This window comes from Polypterus senegalus, chromosome 1 (genome assembly GCF_016835505.1).
Source record: "Polypterus senegalus isolate Bchr_013 chromosome 1, ASM1683550v1, whole genome shotgun sequence".
NCBI lineage: Eukaryota > Metazoa > Chordata > Cladistia > Polypteriformes > Polypteridae > Polypterus > Polypterus senegalus.
In genome coordinates this window covers 314,572,206-314,594,874 of record NC_053154.1, presented here as the reverse complement: position 1 = coordinate 314,594,874, position 22,669 = coordinate 314,572,206, and the positions used below count along the sequence as shown (strand labels likewise).

The 22,669-nt window shown below is 43.2% G+C and overlaps 1 protein-coding gene across 3 annotated transcripts in view; it reads left to right on the top strand.

The window, feature by feature from the left end:
* abtb2b (ankyrin repeat and BTB (POZ) domain containing 2b) overlaps positions 1–22,669 on the top strand; it is a 335,934-nt gene that overhangs the window by 194,996 nt on the left and 118,269 nt on the right. For all 3 annotated transcript variants that reach the window (XM_039736333.1, XM_039736323.1, XM_039736315.1), the window contains exon 4: positions 16,989–17,141. In XM_039736333.1, coding sequence (XP_039592267.1) covers positions 16,989–17,141 — 153 coding nt within the window. The remainder of the gene's footprint in view (positions 1–16,988; positions 17,142–22,669) is intronic.

Below are 22,669 nucleotides of genomic sequence, written 5' to 3'. Positions count from 1 at the left end.
TTGTAAACTGAAGCTGTTTTAATTTCTGAAAAAAAAGCTTTTAAACTGCATTTGAATTCAAAATAGAAACAAAAATATCATCCCTGGTTAAAATTGGGCAGACTTAAAAATAAAGTGGTAGTTTAAGTACTTTAAGTACATTTTCAGAATAGTATTGTCTTTAAATAATAATAACCAAAATTTCACCATAAAGTGCAGTTTTTCTTCTTAAAAAATAAGTCAGAAACATAAAAGGTAATTTGACCAGCTTACTCTTTAAACTCTGAGTAACATTAGCCAAAATTATTTTGTACATTAGGCTAAAACAGTGTGATCATTGAACATTTTGTAATTAGATGTATTTAGAATTACTAACGGTCACGAAAGTCCAATGATCCCCAGTAAGAGCCACAAAGTCCGCTTTCTGTAATGCATCTAATTTTGCTTGCTTTTCAGTGTGCACAAAACCATGCTTTTATCAAGGCTTCCGTCGGTAGTCGAAATGATCAGTCGTAGGAACGCTTTATTCCGACTCTAACATTTTTGTAGCTGTGATGTGTGCATCAGTGTAATGGATGTACCAGGAAATCATGCATTGACAAAAGTTCCCGCTTGCTTGGAATTGAAAGTGTGATTAAATGCGTTATTTTTAACGCGTTATGGAGTACATGCATCGAAGCTTCTCAACTGTGCTTGTGCTAAGAAAGGGAAAATTTTAAAAATAACGTAACATGATTCTGCGTTAACCTAATATTTTTCATACGTCCCAAACCAAGGAGATGGGAAGGTAAAATGAATCGGTAGCGCGACATAGTCAGTACATCCCTCTCGAATCGAACCTCGAATGTCGGCGTTAGAGGCTTAAGACTCTACAATTGCGCCACCGCTTGTCTATGCTAAAGTATGTATTGTAGATCGGGCTATAGATATACATTTATATATATACCCGTATCGCAGTGGAGAAGTAGAAGTTATGAAAAAGAAAAGGGAACATTTTAAAAATAACGTAACATGATTGTCAATATACAGTAATTGTTTTGTGAGTTATTGAATGTTGCTGTCATCAAGGATTTGATTATCATTATTTCTTTCAATCAGGCTCGTATTTGTAGGATGTGTTCAAGTTACATTCCGTGTTTGTCAATCGTTGTAAAGATAAGAGGTTTCATTCATCGATTAGTTCCTTACTGCATCAATAAACAGCTCGCCTTCCTTTTATCTGTGATGTGACAAACTGCATGCACGGGTTTTTTTTTTACGCTGTCTTCCTTTAGCGGACATTGACTTTTTCCACCGTGTGCTTTGTTTCCACAGTAGCTGCATTTATGAATATGCTTATCAGACGCTTCATATTTTTGCTGCCTTTTCAATTGTGTAATTCGGTTTTGTTCAGCTCTTTGGAACTGTTGCTTTTATCTGTGCACTGCATCAGTTCACGTGAGCCACTCGGTGTACTTGCATCGAAGGTTCCCAGCTGTGCTGGTGCCATCTCGTGCTATGTCCATAGCTTTATTTAATGTTACCTTAGTCCTGGCACTTAAAACTTTCTCTGGCAGTTTCGCTGAGTTTGTGTCAAACACCACCCTGACCATCTCATCTTCCTCTCCATAAGCACAGTCCTTCACCCGTGAATATTTACCCGTGGCAGTTTGCTATTGGATTGCCGCTGACGGATGGCCTTATATGGGCAGGCACTAAATTACAAACGCCAGCGGCAGCCTGTCTATGAACTTAATTTAAAGTGTAGGTTTACATCGTGCTTTGTTTCCGAAGTAGCAGAACTCGCTTCTTATTGTTTCGCTGCCTTCTCAATTATATAATGCATGTTTTCTTGAGCGCTTTTTTGAGGTCTTCCTGGTTTTCTATGTACTGCGTGATTACGTGGGAGGCGTGATGATGTCACACTAAACTCCGCCCCATGGCGTTGAAGCTCATCTCCATTACAGTAAATGGAGAAAAACTGCTTCCAGTTATGACCATTACGCGTAGAATTTCGATATAAAACCTGTCCAACTTTTGTAAGGAAGCTGTAAGGAATCAACCTGCCAAATTTCAGCCTTCCACCCAGACGGGAAGTTGGAGAATTAGTGATGAGTCAGTGAGTGAGTGAGTGAGTGAGGGCTTTGCCTTTTATTAGTATAGATACACTCACCTAAAGGATTATTAGGAACACCTGTTCAATTTCTCATTAATGCAATTATCTAATCAACCAATCACATGGCAGTTGCTTCAATGCATTTAGGGGTGTGGTCCTGGTCAAGACAATCTCCTGAACTCCAAACTGAATGTCAGAATGGGAAAGAAAGGTGATTTAAGCAATTTTGAGCGTGGCATGGTTGTTGGTGCCAGACGGGCCGGTCTGAGTATTTCACAATCTGCTCAGTTACTGAGATTTTCACGCACAACCATTTCTAGGGTTTACAAAGAATGGTGTGAAAATGGAAAAACATCCAGTATGCGGCAGTCCTGTGGGCTTAAAATGCCTTGTTGATGCTAGAGGTCAGAGGAGAATGGGCCGACTGATTCAAGCTGATAGAAGAGCAACTTTGACTGAAATAACCACTCGTTACAACCGAGGTATGCAGCAAAGCATTTGTGAAGCCACAACACGCACAACCTTGAGGCGGATGGGCTACAACAGCAGAAGACCCCACCGGGTACCACTCATCTCCACTACAAATAGGAAAAAAGAGGCTACAATTTGCACAAGCTCACCAAAATTGGACAGTTGAAGACTGGAAAGATGTTGCCTGGTCTGATGAGTCTCGATTTCTGTTGAGACATTCAATTGGTAGAGTCAGAATTTGGCGTAAACAGAATGAGAACATGGATCCATCATGTCTTGTTACCACTGTGCAGGCTGGTGGTGGTGGTGTAATGGTGTGGGGGATGTTTTCTTCGTTTAAATGCCACGGGCTACCTGAGCATTGTTTCTGACCATGTCCATCCCTTCATGACCACCATGTACCCATCCTCTGATGGCTACTTCCAGCAGGATAATGCACCATGTCACAAAGCTCGACTCATTTCAAATTGGTTTCTTGAACATGACAATGAGTTCACTGTACTAAAATGACCCCCACAGTCACCAGATCTCAGCCCAATAGAGCATCTTTGGGATGTGGTGGAACGGCAGCTTCGTGCCCTGGATGTGCATCCCACAAATCTCCATCAACTGCAAGATGCTATCCTATCAATATGGGCCAACATTTCTAAAGAATGCTTTCAGCACCTTGTTGAATCAATGCCACGTAGAATTAAGGCAGTTCTGAAGGTGAAAGGGGGTCAAATACCGTATTAGTATGGTGCTCCTAATAATCATTGAGGTGAGTGTATATATATATATATATAGAGAGAGAGCAGGGGTCTCCAACACGTCACTCGCGAGCTACTAGTAGTTCACAATCCCTTTCCTAGTAGCTCGCCAAAGGGTTAATGAATCTTACAAAAAAGTTGAACACTCGATTAGTCAAATTAGGGGTGGGCGATCTTTCCAAAAAATCCTATCACGATCCTTTTAACACAAAATCACGATCCACAATCTGAATTGCAATCTCTCTTTTCAATGTGACATACACTTAAGAGAATATCCGGACTCCAGCTCATCAAGACCTAAGTAACACTTTATTTTAAATAGCAAGCAAAGTTGAATTTAATTGTTCTCTCGTTCGCTAGCTAAGCGGAGTTAAAGAACATGCCCCGAAGCTGGCGAGTGAATGAGGAAGGCCCCGCCCCTCACCCCGCTGCGTGTTTCTCGGATTCGCGCAAATAACTCGGTACTGCAAGTGAACTATGATGCATAGCAAAATGAGAAAAGTCACAAAATCAACTAGAATGTTCAAGCAAATTATTGAAAAAAACTAGGGATGCACGATAATGAATTTTCACAGCCGGTACCGATAACCGATAATTCCTGCTTCTTATATCCGATAACCGATAACCAACCGATAATTACAGAAGCTTGCAGGATGGGCGGGGGTGAGGAGCCGAGAGCATAGTAGGGGGAGAAAACAGTTGGGCAAGTGTACAATGTAACAGAATAAGATGCTTCTCGCACCCTTGCACCCTCAGACACCACGTCAGACACTAGGTAAAAGTCCAATAATGATATTTATTATATCAATAATGTGCACAAAGCACCCTCTACTCCCAAATATACCAATAAACAATGAACAATGACAAATCCTCCACTCCCAGACGCTTAGCCACCCTGCCTCCCAACTCAGCTCATCGTCTGGGAGCCCCCACAGTCCTTTTATATTCCCTGACCCGGAGGTGTTCCTTCCCAACAGTCCACAAGTCCTTATTCCTTCCGGGTCAGGGTAAATAATGTTTCTCACCCCGGAAGCCCGTCGCTCTTCCTATGACGAACTTCCGGGTCATAGGGCATGAAGAATTCTTGGTCCTCCTGCAGCTCCCTCTCGTGGCCCCATGGCATCCAGCAGGGCGGTGCACAAAAACTACATGGTCCATAATGCCCTGCTGGTCTTCTGGGGACCTCCATGCTGCAAGGAGGGCTCCACCTGGCGGCTTGGGGTATTGGCGGGGTACATGGCCGCCATATCTTACAGTACTCCCCAGCGGCGAATTATAAAGATTCGGGCGCCTGCCCCGAGAGGAAGTCTTCCTCCAAGAGGACGCGTCATCCGGGATCTGACTGCGTTGCCCCTGTCCTCGAGCAAACCTTGGGGGGACGGTGTACCTCCTGTCTCCCCGGGGACATTGGCGCCACTCGTGACCCGGTCGCTGGCAATTGTAGCACCGACGCAGTCCTCCTGGTTGGCTCTTTTCCCGATACCTGAAACATCTCGGAACTCGGTCAGCTCCACCCTTTCCCCGCCAAGGAGGGTTTTCTGGCCGCCTCGCTGCTCTCCGCCCTTTTCCCACCTTGTCAGGAGACCCCTTCTTTATTCTAAGGATCTCCAGTTTACTCTGGGGCTTGTCCACAGTTTGGGTCTCTATTAATGAAAGAGAGCCCTTTTACTGTCTGCACGCCCTTTGATTTATAAACAACATGGGTCGTGGTCTTTAGGATCGAATCGCTCCAAGAGACAGCACCAACCAGCTGCTCTGGCTCGATCGGTCCTTCCCCCGGCCGCTCCGTAAACGTTTTCGCCTCTCTTGTAGGGCACACATCCATTTGGCACCCGCTATGGATTAAAAGCGGGCCCGGATCACACTGCGTCCCTATTACATTATATACGGTACCGACATTACCTGTCTGTACCGCCAAATCACATAACACGGAGGCTCTCGGTCCAATCGCCGCAGGTACTCACGTACTCTTCTTAAAGGCGCCGCCGCCGCTCCCAGATCTCCAACGATCTTCTTAATCGCCTCTAAAGTCTGCAAAATACTCCGCACGGGCTCGATTAATTTTTCGAGTTCCCGCGTCAAAATAATTAGTTAATTCGGCCGGGTTTGGCTTACTTCCTGGTTTGCCAAACCGTCCGCCGGGAGCCAATGAACTCGCCGCTGTCGGCGCACGTGTTCTGACGGGTTCCGCACGGGTTTCTGGGAATTGGAGTTCTCTACAGACGAGGACCGGGCCGCCATCTTTGGTCGACTGCGACCTGCCTTTATTAATTTGTCGGCAGATCGACCAGCCATTTCCCGGCCCTCCTTACCTTCTTTTGGGTTGAGCAGTGCTTCGCTCACCACCCCTTTCTCCTTCGGAAAAATCAAGTCCGTCTTTTCTTGGGCGAAGTCATAAACAGCTGGACACGGAACGTCACCTTTCTGGAATCCTTCGTGGTACTTCCCGTGTCCCTCGCCGGCACCCGTAATGCGGAAGTCCTTTTCGTTGTCCGTCTGCCCGTACAAAAGCGCCACACTATCTTCGGAGATTCTCCTGCATCCCGCAGAACCTCCGGATGATCTTTTCGAGGTATGTGCATGGTACGAAATGAGAAATTTTAAATAAATTATCTACGTTTGCAGCACATACCTCGTTGTAGGTTTCTTCGTCCGAGTCCTCTCCCGATCCGTGTAGTCGCCTGTCGCCATCCCGAGTGTCGGCCATGACGAACATGGAACTTCCGCTGGTGTTGTTGCCCTGTTTTGTCTTCTTTTTTCCCATTATAGACTTGAAAAAAGGTGAGGTTTCTGGCGATTTTCCTGTGTGTGTTGTGACGCTGTCTTCCCGGGGTATTCTGTCCACAGTAAAATTTTTTAAATACAGGTCCTCTGCCAAACTGACGGCCAGAGAATCCTGCCGAGCTACGCCAACTGTAACAGAATAAGATGCTTCTCGCACCCTTGCACCCTCAGACACCACGTCAGACACTAGGTAAAAGTCCAATAATGATATTTATTATATCAATAATGTGCACAAAGCACCCTCTACTCCCAAATATACCAATAAACAATGAACAATGACAAATCCTCCACTCCCAGACGCTTAGCCACCCTGCCTCCCAACTCAGCTCATCGTCTGGGAGCCCCACAGTCCTTTTATATTCCCTGACCCGGAGGTGTTCCTTCCCAACAGTCCACAAGTCCTTATTCCTTCCGGGTCAGGGTAAATAATGTTTCTCACCCCGGAAGCCCGTCGCTCTTCCTATGACGAACTTCCGGGTCATAGGGCATGAAGAATTCTTCGGTCCTCCCTGCAGCTCCCTCTCGTGGCCCCCATGGCATCCAGCAGGGCGGTGCACAAAAACTACATGGTCCATAATGCCCTGCTGGTCTTCTGGGGACCTCCATGCTGCAAGGAGGGCTCCACCTGGCGGCTTGGGGTATTGGCCGGGGTACATGGCCGGCCATATCTTACAACAATTTGAGGGTTTTATTATCGGTCCATTTTATCGGTGGATTTTTCATTATCGGATATTATCTGTATGACGTCATAATTGTCTATTATCGTCCGATAATTATCTGTGGCCGATATTATCGTGCATCCCTAAAAAACACCCAATCTAAATCCGCTAAGAAGTTCTCTTGTGAAAAGTGGACAGACAGACAGACATTGGAATTTATATATTAGCAAACCTTCAAAATAATGTGCAGTTAAAGTCTCAACAGCATTCTCAGCATTTCTGGAGCTTAACAGAGCGAGATAACTAGAAGAATCTTCACCAAGCAGCTCTGAAAATGTCTGCTTTGTTTGGGTCTCCATACCTCTGTGAGTCTGACGTGAATGTCGTGAAATCAAAATTCAGAACACGACTGACAGACGAACATTTAAATGACTCCATAAGAGTGAACCTAAGGGGGCTCCACTCCACCACACACCTCAGTGCCAGTCATCTGACTAACTAAACAACACATCACACATGCGACTAGACCTGTGAATAAAGTGACACAGTGACATGTGACAAAATGACAAATGAAGAAGTCAAATCTGTGGATTTGGAATTGCATTGTTTTGTTTTGACAGCATTCATGTTTTAATTCAATAGTGTGAATGCACTTGCAGGTGAACTAAATATTTTTTTGTGATGTTTTAATGCAAAATGTGAGTTGTGGACACCAACATTTTGTAAATGTTCAGGCAAAACAAGCTTATTCAGTTGAAGTAACCTATGAGAATAAACGTTAGACAACATGAGGAGCTCTCGGCCAGTTTCATTTGGTAAAAGTAGCTCTCAGGGGAAAAAAAGGTTGGAGACCCCTGATATACACAATACAATAATAATATTTCTTCAAGACAAATAAAGTTCCTCTCTAAAAGAATTTCATGTGCATCTTTTGCAAATCAGATTTTCGGAAGTTAAAGAGTTGAAAGCACGTGTGTCACTTGTTTAGATTCAGTCTGCATGCCCATCACCTTCTGCAAAATGCAACAAGCACAAACAGTCCGACTTTACAGAGCGGTCAGCAATGGCAGAGGCAAACTCACCTTCTTAAATGAAATGGGGTTGGCAACATGAAAAAATAAAGAGCATTCATTGTTAACTTTTTATTTTACTGAGTTAGCAGTTCCAAGCCGATGAAGCCTCCAAGCTGTTATCATAAATGACTACATCCTGACAGTTGATGAACTGCAAAAGTGTTATTTTTCTGTTCATGTGTGGGAGTATGTCTGGTATAAATGCTAAGTTGTCATTTCTAGGGTCTCTAGGGATCAACTGCCTTTTCTGACTGGGCCCCTTGTTTTTGCATGTTTAGTCATTTTCTGTGTTGCTCAGGAAGTGTGCCCCATTGTTTTTTAAATCACATTTCCTCTTTATTTGCTGTTTATATATTTCATCCATCCATCCATCCATTATCCAACCCAATATATCCTAACTACAGGGTCACGGGGGTCTGCTGGAGCCAATCCCAGCCAACACAGGGCGCAAGGCAGGAAACAAACCCCGGGCATGGTGTGTTTATATATTTTTTTTGTAATAATAATGGGAGTTTATTAAAAAGAATTTTGAAAAATCTAAGTCTAAAAATCTAATATTTTGTGAGAACTTGTGGCAAATGTTTGCCAAGAGCAGGGCAGCGCCAGAATGGCTGTCTGCAGAATTCTCTCCTGATCCGTCTCATCCTGAAGCGTCTTTGCAGGTAACAGACAGTTGTAGTTGGGTACTATAATAAGAGCACGAGTTTAAAAATCATGATTACTTAGCATGTCTTTCTTAAACGTGATTTACAAAGTACCATGCATGCAATTTAATATTAAGGAGATCATGAAAGTACTAAAAATATCTCATACCTGGGATTTAAAAGTCTACGCTTATTAGACACAATGCACATTGTTTGTGTGGCAACATGCAACCTGCTTACTCCCATCATAATTCTTAGTTAGCATTTGAATAGTATAATATATTCAATTTCTTATCACCGCAGTTCACTACAAGTCTCCTTGGAGAATGGTGACATACTGCATCGTAGAGGGTGGTCCAGATCTAATTATGCAATTTTTATTACGCTATAACTTATTAAGTTTATTACATAGAAAAATCACCCGAAAAATCCCGGACCATCGAGAAGTGTGTGAGCTGACGACATGAAGTATCATCTCCACGCCGAACTGGAATCGTCTTCGCATAAATCAAAGTCATCGAGACGATCTGGATCTGCATACTTAGATCTGGACCACCCTGTAGAGGGTGCATATTTTACATGGAATGAAGGTCAGCAGGATCACCAAGACAGAATACATGTGTGTAAATGAGAGGGAGGTCAGTGGAATGGTGAGGATGAGGGAGTAGAGTTGGCGAAGGTGGATGAGTTTAAATACTTGGGATCAACAGTACAGAGTAATGGGGATTGTGGAAGAGAAGTGAAGAAGAGAGTGCAGGCAGGGTGGAGTGGGTGGAGAAGAGCGTCAGGAGTGATTTGTGACAGACGGGTATCAGCAAGAGTGAAAGGAAAGGTCTACAGGACGGTAGCGACACCAGCTATGTTATATGGGCTGGAGACGGTGGCACTGACCAGAAAGCAGGAGACAGAGCTGGAGGTGGCAGAGGGTGTGACGAGGATGGACAAGATTAGAAATGAAAATATTAGAGGGTCTGCGGTGGGTTGGCACCCTGCCCAGGATTGGTTCCTGCCTTGTGCCCTGTGTTGGCTGGGATTGGCTCCGGCAGACCCCTGTGACCCTGTATTTGGATTCAGCGGGTTAGAAGATGGATGGATGGATGGATGGATGGATATTAGAGGGTCAGCTCAGGTTGGACGGTTGGAAGACAAAGTCAGAGAGGCAAGATTGTGTTGGTTTGGACATGTGCAGAGGAGAGATGAGGGGTATATTGGGAGAAGGATAATAAGGATAGAGCAGCTAGGGAAGAGGAAAAGAGGAAGGTCTAAGAGAAGGTTTATGGATGTGGTGAGAGAGGACATGCAGGTGATGGGGGTGACAGAGCAAGATGACGAGGACAGGAAGATATGGAAGAAGATGATCCGCTGTGGTGACCCCTAACGGGAGCAACCAAAACAAGAAGAAGGATCCTAATATGCCTATTGAAATACCTGAACACATTGTGCCTTTAGAAAGATTTTTAGCCACAACACTATTAATCATCCTTAAAGAACTAATTAAATGGATAACTTAAACATCTGTCGATTTAGGTTCTGATCAGGTAACTGGAAGTAAAATGATTGTCCTAGGGGAGTTTCACAATAGAGTATGGGAAAGGTGCTATGTAAATAAAATACATTATTATTATTACTATCATTTTTATTATTATTAGACTGAGGACATCAGAGTAAAATATTTGGCCACCCAGTAATTAAAACAAAACTTACTCCAGACATATTTCTTGTGGGAAAACATGCTGTGATATATGGCCGACCAGTCATCCCGCCCAATACCCCCAGGCCGCCAGATGGAGCCCTCCCTGCAGCATGGAGGTGCCCCGAATGCCAGCAGGGAATTTATGGACAATGGAGTTTTTATTCACAGCCCTGCTGGATACCACGGGGGCCACTAGAAGGCGCTGCAGGTAGGAACAACGATTGTTTTCCCTACAACCCGGAAGTACGTCCTAGTCACATGGACAGAAGAAATGACGTGCTTCCGGGTTGAAGAAAAAGGAGTTTTTTTTTCTTTATCTGACCTGGAAGTGTTACCAGTCACATGGACAGAGAGAGAAACACTTCCGGGTCAAGGACTATAGAAAGGACTGTGGGAGATCCCAGGGTGGAGCTGAGTCGGGAGGAAGGGTGGCAACGCGTCTGGGAGAGGAGGATTGATTATTGAGTATTGTGGAGTGGAGGGTGCTTTGTGCACTGTATAGTCTAAATAAAATAATAATGTGGACTTTTATCTGGTGTCTGGCATCTGATTAGAGGGTTCAAGGGGACGACAGCGCCCCCTATCTGTCGCAATGTATTGTACCATTCCTTATTACATCATGCCATTTAAAGTATTTTCAAACTCTAAACCTGCTTTAGGGTGGTTTTAAACCCATTTCTGCTACAAATAAACCTTGGGAGTTGCACTGTTGTGTAAATTTGCCATAATATAGCTGCTTTATATCACCCAATGTGTACAATCAATCAATCAACATTTATTTATATAGCACATTTTCATACAAAAAAATTTAGCTCAAAGTGCTTTACAAAATGAATCGAAAAATAGAAGACACAATAAAAGATAAACATAAGTCAACATTAATTAACATAGAATAAGAGTAAGGTCCGATGGCCAGGGTGGACAGAAAAACAAAAAAAACTCCAAAGGCTGGAGAAAAAAATAAAATCTATAGGGGTTCCAGACCAAGAGACCGCCCAGTGCCCTCTGGGCAATCTACCTAACATAAATCAAACAGTCCTCTTTGTATTTAGGGTTTTCATGGAAGGACCTGATGATGATGGTCACGTAGACTTCTGGCTTTCAGTCCATCAATGTTGGTGCATCATGATGCTTTGAGTAGGTGGTGGTGGCGCAGGCCACCACCACAAAGAAACCGGAAAAAGAAACTATACAGGACTTTACAGTCTTGTCTGCGTGTGGACAGCTGCTTCCACAAGCAAATAGATTTGCCAGCTCGGCACAAGCAGACCAAACAGTTAAGCCACACCTGTGCCAGTCACCCAAGCAGGTTCCCGCACCCCGTGTGGCTTCCTATTGAAGACGTCTCTTCTCAACTGCTAACTCCCTGTAGGAATATGGCAGTCACCCACACCAGCTGCTCTTTTAATAATAATTATAAACCAAATTAATAAAAACACAGTAAATGTAGGAAATATATTTGAAAAGAAAATAAAAAGGTTAGAAAATTTATTTGAAAAAGAGTCTTATTAAAAGTACTTGCGTAGAAAATACAGGTGATGGAAGAGGAGTCTTTTTCGAGATTTCCTTCAGATTGTTGTTTGCTCCACAGAGGTTTTCTTTCTTTTGTTCTTCCTTTTATTGCTCTCCCTGCTCCGCCGTCCTTTCTCTGCTCTCTCTTTCCAAATGTAGCATGTATCCTAAACTTAAAGGCCTTATTTCCTGTTGAATTAACAATGACTACAGGAGCAATCGGTAAGTGTTTGCCTTTCTCTCGCGGTTTGTCCATTCGGATTCTAATTACCCTGGCTAATAAATAAAGTTGGTTTTGCACATTCCAAAGATGTCTCTCTATTATAAAAAAAAAAGAAACTCCTGGAAAGGAAAAGCAGGGTGACTTTACGTGATCTTCTCGGAAGACTCTTAAAAGACCCGCGAGACTCAAACAACATCAAATAGCACTCAGTCGTGTAAAGGCACGTAGCACACACAGATCCTGTGCTCTCAGCACATGTAAAGCGTATAAGGACAATGCGTTCTCGATGAAACGTCAACGACTAAGCAGAGAAGAAAGAGCAGTGCGGAGACCAGAGACCCAAAAGCCTTGGAGTGAAAAACAGGCAGATAAGAGATTATGAAAGCAGTGGAATTCGAAAGGCTCAAACAAACAATGGCGTGATACACATGCAGAGAAAGGTAAAGAATATGAAAGCAGTAAAATTCGAAAGTATTGTAGCGTCCCAGCCGGGTTGAAGCCTTTTTTGTTTTAAGTGATTGTTAGGTCCGACTGAGGGAGGGCAGAGTACAGAACAGAAGACTGATAGCTGTGCGACTCCAGCAGAAAGGCAGCAGATGATCCGACGGCACCTCCTTAGCATGCGTTCAAACCTTGACAATGCAAGAATGCGAGAAAGAGATGTAACCAGGCCCGGGGCTGGAAATAAAGGACAAGTATTGTTTTTACAACGTCACGCGAGACAAGCCAGTGAGACATCATTTAAAACAAGTTCACGGACATCTAACCTAGCAGTTGTTGGATTGCTGTTGGCAGACACGCTCATGTGCTCCCAGCTCTTAAAACAACGACATGCAGAACAGGCAGCTCGCCAACAGCAAAAAGCCTACAGATGATCAGACTGCTTCTCCTTAGCCAACCTAACCTTCGTCGTCCTCCCCACCCACTTTCACAACGCGAGCGACAGAGATGCGAAGTGGCAAAAGGACAGCTGCTGTACAGGCTTTGAAATGATCAGGCAGCGAGACAAGCAGAACAAGCAGCTCGCCAGCAGCAGAAAGACAGCAGATGATCCGACGGCATCTACTTAGCGGGCGTTCAGCCTCCCTATATCACAACGCCAGCAGCGTTATACGTCCTGCGGGAAAGAGATGCAAACACGCCCGGGGCCGGAAATAAAGTATTGTTTTTACAAAAGTTTTAACATAAAAGTGAAAATAATGCATAAGTAACAATTCCCATGAAACTAACAATCTCTTTAAATTGTATATCCAGTAAACCAAACCCGGGTGGGCGAGCAAAGGGAGCAGGGGGTGGAGCCCCCTAGTTAAGTAAAAGATAAAGGTTCAGGCCAAAGTTTAGGTCAATATCTAGCAATCTACACTAATATTAGTGAAAAGGTACAAAGTACAAAATAAAGATTTCAACAAGTAGAGTAATGGATTCTTTAAGCATTTAGGTATGTTTTGAGATATAAGAGTTTAAATAAATGCCCAGTAGTCTTGAGTTTTATGATTTGTTTAAGAAGGTTATTCTGCCAAAAGACGAAAGTTCAGGTGGTCCTGAGTTCTGGCTTGTTTAGTCAGTGTTAGGTCACACAATTCCAACTTTAATTATTGTTTAATTCATAGTGATGTGAGTTTTGAACATGTATTCTTCATATGGTATATTTCTTTGCCCACACAGAAGTCAACAAGTGTAGAGTTTGTCACAGATCATCTTCCCACATAGCACCAGAACGCTTTTTAAGAGTGGTAAATCGGTTTTGTAAAAGTGCTCATTTTGCTCCTTTAAAGAAACTTGGAAATTAGCAATTACAGTGATCCCTCGCTATATCACGCTTCGACTTTCGCGGCTTCACTCTATCGCGATTTTTTTCTCATACATGTTTACGTCACTACGCATGCGCTTTCTGAGAACTTTTATCTAAGCCCCACGATGGCTCCTAAACGTGCTGCTTTTTCTAAGCCTTCTGACAATAAAACTAAGCGTCGGAGGAAGATGCTTACTATCCAGGAGAAGGTGAAACTCTTGGATATGATTAAAGATGGCAATACCCTACAAAAGCCTCCTCACGCATATGAAAAGACAGCGCCAGCAACTGCCTATCAAGATGTTCTTCAGCCGCGCACCCAGACACCCACTGCCTAGTAATTCTTCACTGAAGACAACAACGCACCTGCTGAAGATAGTGCACCACCTGAAGACTCTCCTACTGAGGTCGTGCCTTCATAGGTTAGTGGTTGTGTGTAAGAACTGTGTGTGTGTGTGTAATTAAATGTACAATACAATAATCTACTATATAAAAGCGCTCGGGATTGTCTTTCTGTCTCGTAAGTGCAAAGTGTAGCGGTATTCTGCTTATCACAGACTTACTACTTGCGGCTTGCGGTACGAAGCGACGCGATGTGAGCAGAGTTCTGGTGCTGTCATCATCCCCTTGCTTTTGTGCGCGATGTGCTGGAAAAATAGACAAAATTATGTCTCTGGAAATAATTAATGTTGATGGAGTACAAATGCCTCACCGCATAGTAAATATCAGGGGAGATGGTGCTTGCTTATTCTTATCTATAGCTTATTTAGTGCATGAAACTCCGTCTTTAGCGGTACAGATTCGGGCTGACATTGTACGACTTTGGACAGACACTCGAGGGGATAAAAAAAAAACTTACGTTTTCGGGAGATGTTATGAATGGGCACTTTGATGTTCTCATTCTCTACACTTACATGCCTGATGTACACATGGAGCGCACACAAATTGAGGATAAAAGTCGGTCGCCTTAAAAGACGGGTGAGCCTAGTAATAATATATTTGTAACGTCTAATATGTCTTATTTTCTCTTATTTTGTCTAATATATTGGGTAATACGAGTGTAATGGTGACTAAAGGGTGTTATTTCATGTCTAGAGGGCGCTAATAATGTTAAAAAACGTATTTAGAAGGTCGTAAACAGTTTTTCTATACTCTTAACTGCAAAAAATATTCGAAAATTCATTTATCACGGTAGAGTCTGGAACGGATTAACCGTGATAAACGAGGGTTGACTGTATAAGGTTCTGAAAGAGATATCTAAATTACGTGAGTTTCCTTTTTTCATCATCTGAGATGGGGGCCTCAAATTGTCTCATGCTTTTGGAAGGCATTTTGTGAAAATTTTGGTTGTTCTTTTGAATTTAACTTGTGGACTATGGCCGGCCAATACCCCCAGGCTGCCAGATGGAGCCCTCCCTGCAGCATGGAGGTGCCCCGAATGCCAGCAGGGAATCATGGACATTGGAGTTTTCCTTCACATCCCTGCTGGATACCCTGGGGGCCACCAGAGGACGCTGCAGGGAGGCCCAGGGACTGCTATTTGCCCTATAACCCGGAAGTGCATCTTTGTCACAGCGACAGGGGAAACAACGTACTTCCGGGATGAAGAAGAGGAGTTTTGATCTGACCCGGAAGTGCTAGGAAGTCACATGGACTGAGGGTTCAGAAGCACTTCCGGGTCATGGACTATAAAGGACTGTGAGAGATCCCAGACGGACGAGCTGAGTCAGGAAAGGGTGGCAACACGTCTTGGAGAGTGGAGGATTGATTATTGTTATTGTATTGATTGTGGTTACTGAGTATAGTGGAGTGGAGGGTGCTTTGTGCACTATTTTTTACTAATAAATATTATTATTGGACTTTTATCTGGTGTCTGGTCCGAGGGTTCAGGGGGACGACAGCGCTCCCTATCTGTCACAAACTTCAACCGTCAAGTGAACGTACAAATTGAAAGTCAATAGGGCTTAAGTATCTTTGATGAACAGCAGAAACATTTTAAGACCACTGGTGTAAATTTTTATAAATAGCAGATTTTGCATGGAAGGTACTTTACTATTCCATCGATCTGTTATCCAATCTGCTGTATCCTAGCTACAGGGTCATGGGGGTCTGCTGGTGCCAGTCCCAGCCAACATAGGACGCAAGGCAGGAAACAAACCCTGGGCAGGGTGCCAGCCCACCACAGGGCGCACACACACGGGACAATTTAGAATCGCCAATCAACCTAACCTGCATGTCTTTGGACTGTGGGAGGAAACCCACTCAGACACGGGGAGAGAACATGGAAACTCCACGCAGGGAGGACCTGGGAAGCAAACCCACGTCTCCTTAGGATATAGCAGGTTGGATGATGACTGACTAAACAGAAATGAGACATGAAACAAGCCAAAAGATGACCATCTAAATTGGGGCTTCAAGCTCCCAATTTTCTTAATAAGAAGCCAATTCTTGCTGTTACTTAAACCCGGTATTTAATCCCATGGCTTGTTTGCTGCTCACATTCTGCCACAGCAGACATTTCCAAAACTGTTCATTTTTCTGTTTTTTCTAAGAACACCCTCAAAATGTTTTCATGACCTATGAGATCAGCCTTATTGAGACCTTCAGCTTTCTTTATTTTCAGATATTTTTTGATGCGCACAGGTTAGCTGGTCATGTGGCGGCTCGTTTTGGTGTCTGACGATTATTTGGATGCTCATTAAGGAAAAGCAAGCAGTAAAGGGGCCTGAGTCAAGTTAAATAAAATGAAGGCAAACTAATTAGCTGCAAAAACTGGCAACTAATTAAGAAGACCAGTAGAATGAAGACCTGCAGCCACTGCGGCCCTCCAGGACTGGAGTTTGACACCCATGGTGTAGATAGATAGGCCGGACACCACTGAGAACACCACTGTATATATTTAGATTTGGATTTTAACACATTCAAAATCATGATTTTCATTTACATTTTATGGTGTTACAGTATACTCTGTTTCTGTGTTTCTAGATTGAAACAAATATTTAACTTTTTATTTTTCAGATTTCAGAATGCTAAATGCACAATAAATGTAGTACTATTGATTTTTGTATGAGCTATTTGCTTTGTTTTATTATGGTACTTTTAAAGAGAAATCATGAATCATAGTTCAGAGTGATGATTTGTCGTCATTCTTTAAAAAAGGAAGTTGGATATAAAACTGTGCCTCCTGAAGGCCACAAAGGAAAGAACCTAACGTGCATGAACTACGAATGCTTTTCTCAGATGCTGAGTCTCTTGATATGTGACCTCTGCACTGTGCCCGATTATTTTTAACTGTCTTTCTTTACTCTGTATAGACCGTTTCTGTTGCTGCCTCCTCTGATGGAGTGGATGAGGGTCGCTATTGTTCATGCTGAGCACCGACGCAGCCTCTTGGTGGACAGCGATGATGTCAGGCAGACAGCCCGGCTTTTGTTACCAGGCCTGGATTGTGAACCCCGCCAGCTCAAGTAAGAAAACAGAACGCCACTTATTATGTACCAGATTTTCTAAATAACTTTCCAGTGATGAATAGCCGGAAAGTAGAAAATGCAACGTTTTTAGAAGAGTTTAAAGATGCTTAATTTTATTCCTGACTTTACTGTAGTACATCTGATTACTGAATGACTTTAATATTGTGAAATTCATTCATTTTGAGTGTTTATATGAATAACGTCTGGCCTTGACACACTCCTTTCCCAATCTAATGTTAATTTTTTTCAATAGCGCTCCTAAACGCTTATTAACCAACATACAAATCCGACACTTTTACAAAATTCTGGCAATTATCTTACTGGCTCCTCTGTATCTTCTGAAACCATCTTGCAATTCTGAGAGCTCTCAGTCCATGTATTATGGCGCTTTTCCACTGCATAGTACGGCACGACACGGTTCAGTTCAGCTCACTTTTGGGGGGTTTTCCACTGGGAACAGTACCTGGTACCTGGTCCTTTTTTTTAGTACCACCTCAGCCGAGGTTCCAAGCGCGCTGAACCGTTACCAAAACGTGACGTGTAAACTCTGCTGGTCACTGATTGGCCGGAGAAAATCGTCATTACTGCCTCACTGAACTTGCGACACGAGACACAACAGACCCGCTAGATTTTTAGCACAGCCAGCGAAGTTGGACGCACCATTTTGTTTTAACCAAAATGGCTGTTTCGTGGTCTATTGAGGAAGTACAGGCGTTCCGCTCGTTGGTAGCCGAGGAGCGGATCCAGCGAGAGCTGGATGGGGCGACGCGGAATGAAAAAATTTTTCAGGAGGTCGCTAAGCTTTTGGGCGCACACGTCGATATGCTCCATTGTTGTGTGTTTGTTTGTGGCGCGTTTACGATGATGTCACGGCAGTAGAGGCGGCGCAACTATAACGACACGTGAATAATCCCGCCCACTCTAAAGTGGTACTAAACTGCAGTCGAAGCATAAACCGAGCCGAACTGAGCCGAACCAAGGTGAGCTGTACTGAACCGTGCTGTGCCGTACTATGCAGTGGAAAAGCGCCATTATTGTAGTCTATCTACAATGTAGTACCTTATCTTGATGGTAAGCAAAATAAGTGTAATTCCCGTAATAAGAACACTTTTTGCAATTTCTCTTTTTTGGGCTTGTGCTATATTTTCCAAATTTATTGCAAGCAACACCTTCAGAGTATCATCTTTCAACGTTCAACTTCAGCCTTAAGACAAGTACTGTTTTCTAAGCTCTAGGTAACTTCACCATCCGTGATATCTTTCTCTAGGTCAGTGCAGGGACAATGTAATGGGTGACTCGCCAAATCACAAGCCTAGCCCACCCAATCTGTTTATTTTATTTTACAATTTTCTCATTATTAAGGGAATTATGATAGTTCATAGCTGCATAACTTTGAAAATGTATAAAAGTGACCCAGCTGGTTTTATTGTTTTATGCTCTCCCCATTTACTAATGCTGTTCATGTTGTTTGCTTGTTGTTAGTTTAGATGTAACATAGATACTTGTATAGACATTTATGAGATCCTATGGTGAAGCAAAGCTCAAGAAACAATTTAAAGAAGAAGGCTCCAACAACTCTATTGAGCTCAAGGTGCAAGGTAAACATATCCTGATAACCTCCTGAAAGAGTGAACCCTCTGACACAACACCCAAAAGAGATCGACAGGTGGCTCCACCTCTTGGGGTGTTTCACCCACAAAAAACATGGTAACACCCGCATACACCAATCATCATCTTCTTCCGGCTGCTCCCGTTAGTGGCCGCTACAGCAGATCATCTTCTTCCATATCTTTCTGTCCTCGTCATCTTGTTCTGTCACACCCATCACCTGCATGTCCTCACTCACCACATCCATAAACCTTCTCTTCGGCCTTCCTCTTTTCCTCTTCCCAGACAGCTTTATCCTTAACATCCTTTTCCCAGTATACCCAAACCAATGCAATCTCTCCTCTCTGACTTTGTCCAACCTGAGCTGACTCTCTAATGTACTAGTTCCTAATCCTGTCCATTCTCATCACACCCTGTGCAAATCTTTAGTTCTGCCACTTACAGTTCTTTCTCCTGTGTTTTGCTCAGTGCCACCATCTCCAGCTGGTCTCACTACTGTCCTGTAGACCTTCCCTTCCTCTCTTGTTGACACCCGTCTGTCACAAATTACTCCTGACACTCTTCTCCTCCCACTCCACCCTGCCTGCACTCCCCTTTTCAAATCCCTTCCACACTCCCTGTTACTCTGTACTGTTGATCCCAAGTATTTAAAGAGAGAGTACACCAATACATAATCAAATTTGAAATAAATAAAAATAACATAAAGATATGAAAAATAAAAACTTGAACTAAAACAAAAATAAAACATAAAATGCACATCAAATCATTTCCATACATGACATACACTTAGGTCCATAAATATTTGGACAGAGACAACTTTTTTTCTCATTTTGGTTCTGTACATCACCACAATGAATTTGAAATGAAACAACTCAGACGCAGTTGAAGTGCAGACTTTCAGCTTTAATTCAGTGGGTTGAACAAAACGATTGCATAAATATGTGATGCAACTAAAGTATTTTTTTATCACAATCCCTTCATTTCAGGGTCTCAAAAGTAATTGGACAAATTAAATAATTGGAAATAATGGAATAATGGAATGTTCATTTCTAATACTTGGTTGAAAACCCTTTGCTGGCAATGCCAGCCTGAAGTCTTGAACTCCTGGACATCACCAGATGCTGGGTTTCCTCCTTTTTAATGCTCTGCCAGGCCTTTACTTTCAGTTGCTGTTTGTTTGTGGTCTTTCTGTCTGAAGTTTAGTCTTCAACAAGTGAAATGCCTGCTCAGTTGGGTGAAGATCAGGTGACTGACTTGGCCATTCAAGAATTGTCCACTTCTTTGCTTTAATAAACTCCTGGGTTGCTTTGGCTGTATGTTTTGGGTCATTGTCCATCTGTATCATGAAACGCCTGCCGCCCAATCAATTTGACATCATTTAGCTGGATTTGAGCAGACAGTATGTCTCTGAACACCTCAGAATTCATTCGGCTGCTTCTGTCCTGTGTCACATCATCAATAAACACGAGTGTCCCAGTGCCACTGGCAGCCATGCACGCCCAAGCCATCACACTGCCTGCCTCCACCGTGTTTTACAGATGATGTGCTATGCTTTGGATAATGAGCTGTTCCACGCCTTCTCCATACTTTTTTCTTGCCCTCATTCTGGTAGAGGTTGATCTTGGTGTCATCTGTCCAAAGAATGTTTGTCCAGAACTGTGCTGGCTTTTTTAGATGTTCTTTAGCAAAGTCCAGTCTAGCCTTTCTATTCTTGAGGCTTATGAGTGGCTGGCACCTTGCAGTGCACCCTCTGGATTTACTTTCATGCAGTCTTCTCTTGATGGTAGACTTGGATATCGATACGCCGACCCCCTGGAGAGTGTTGTTCACTTGGTGGGCTGTTGTGAAGGGGTTTCTCTTCACCATGGAAATGATTCTGCGATCATCCACCACTGTTGTCTTCCGTGGACGTCTTTTTGCGTTGCTGAGTTCACCAGTGCTTGCTTTCTTTCTCACGATGTACCAAACTGTAGATTTTGCCACTCGTAATATTGTAGCAATTTCTCGGATGGGTTTTTTCTGTTTTCGCAGCTTAAGGATGGCTTCTTTCACCTGCATGGAGAGCTCCTTTGACCGCATGTTGTCTGTTCACAGCAAAATCTTCCACATGCAAGCACCACACCTCAAATCAACTGCAGGCCTTTTATCTGCTTAATTGATAAGACATAACGACGGACTTGAACACACCTGCCCATCAAATAGCCTTTGAGTCAATTGTCCAATTACTTTTGAGCCCCTGAAATGAAGGGATTGTGTTCAAAAATACTTTAGTTGCCTCACATTTTTATGCAATCGTTTTGTTCAACCCACTGAATTAAAGCTGAAAGTCTGCACTTCAACTGCATCTGAGTTGTTTCATTTAAAATTCATTGTGGTAACGTACAGAACCAAAATGAGAAAAAAGTTGTCTCTGTCCAAATATTTATGGACCTACAGTGCATCCGGAAAGTATTCACAGCGCATCACTTTTTCCATATTTTGTTATGTTACAGCCTTATACCAAAATGGATTAAATTCATTTTATTCCTCAGAATTCTACACACAACACCCCATAATGACAACGTGAAAAAAGTTTACTTGAGGTTTTTGCAAATGTATTAAAAATAAAAAGATTGGGAAAGCACATGTATAGAAGTATTCACAGCCTTTGCCATGAAGCTCCAAATTGAGCTCAGGCGCATCCTGTTTCCCCTGATCATCCTTGAGATGTTTCTGCAGCTTCATTGGAGTCCACCTGTGGTAAATTCAGTTGATTGGACCTGATTTGGAAAGGCACACACCTGTCTATAGAAGGTCCCACAGTTGACAGTTCATGTCAGAGCACAAACCAAGCATGAAGTCAAAGGAATTGTCTGTAGACCTCCGAGACAGGATTGTCTCAAGGCACAAATCTGGGGAAGGTTACAGAAAAATATTCTGCTGCTTTGAAGGTCCCAATGAGCACAGTGGCCTCCATCATCCATAAGTGGAAGAAGTTCGAAACCACCAGGACTCTTCTTGGAGCTGTCCGGCCATCCAAACTGAGTGATCGGGGGAGAAGGGCCTTAGTCAGGGAGGTGACCAAGAACCCGATGGTCTCTCTGTCAGAGCTCCACAGGTCCTCTATGGAGAGAAGAGAACCTTCCAAAAGGACAACCATCTCTGCAGCAATCCACCAATCAGGCCTGTATGGTAGAGTGACCAGACGGAAGCCACTCCTTAGTAAAAGGCACATGGCAGCCCGCCTGGAGTTTGCCAAAAGGCACCTGAAGGACTCTCAGACCATGAGAAACAAAATTCTCATTGTGCTGCATGTAGCCTGGTAACTGAAACCTATAAACGATGTCTCAATTTCTAAAACACAACAAAATTATTACAGTTGCCATGCTTATTTTTGAATTCACAGTGGCAGATGATGATGTTTAATTTTTTTTTTGCGTAGTTTAATGGCATTGGAGAGTTTTGCCAAAAGGAGAACTCCAGAAAATGGCTTGCACATGTAAACACAGATTATTAAAAGAACAGGCCTGTGCCTTAACCTGATTATGTGTGTGTGCATTTAAACACAATGTGTGTGCGTCTCTCTCTTTATCTCTGTTCATGGCCTCTTCCTCTTCCTCGCCTCACCTTCCACTTCTCCCCGGTGTGGCTTAAAGCTTCGCTCGGGGTGTGTTACAGTTACTCTACTTCTGTGGACAGGGACAGCACCTCGTTAGTCACAGAACACCACTATAAAACAAAATAAAATGTCCAGTAGCACATACTGTCCTGGCACCCCTGATCCTTCAGTTAAAGTGCTGGGCTTATCATCTGCCCACTCCAGTAAATGGCCCTTATGATTCTGCATGTTCCATTTGGACCTTTGCATTTTCTTAGCGTTCTCTGACCTCCTGCCAGACCTCAATGATGCTTTTATCTCCTCTAAAGTGTTACCTTGA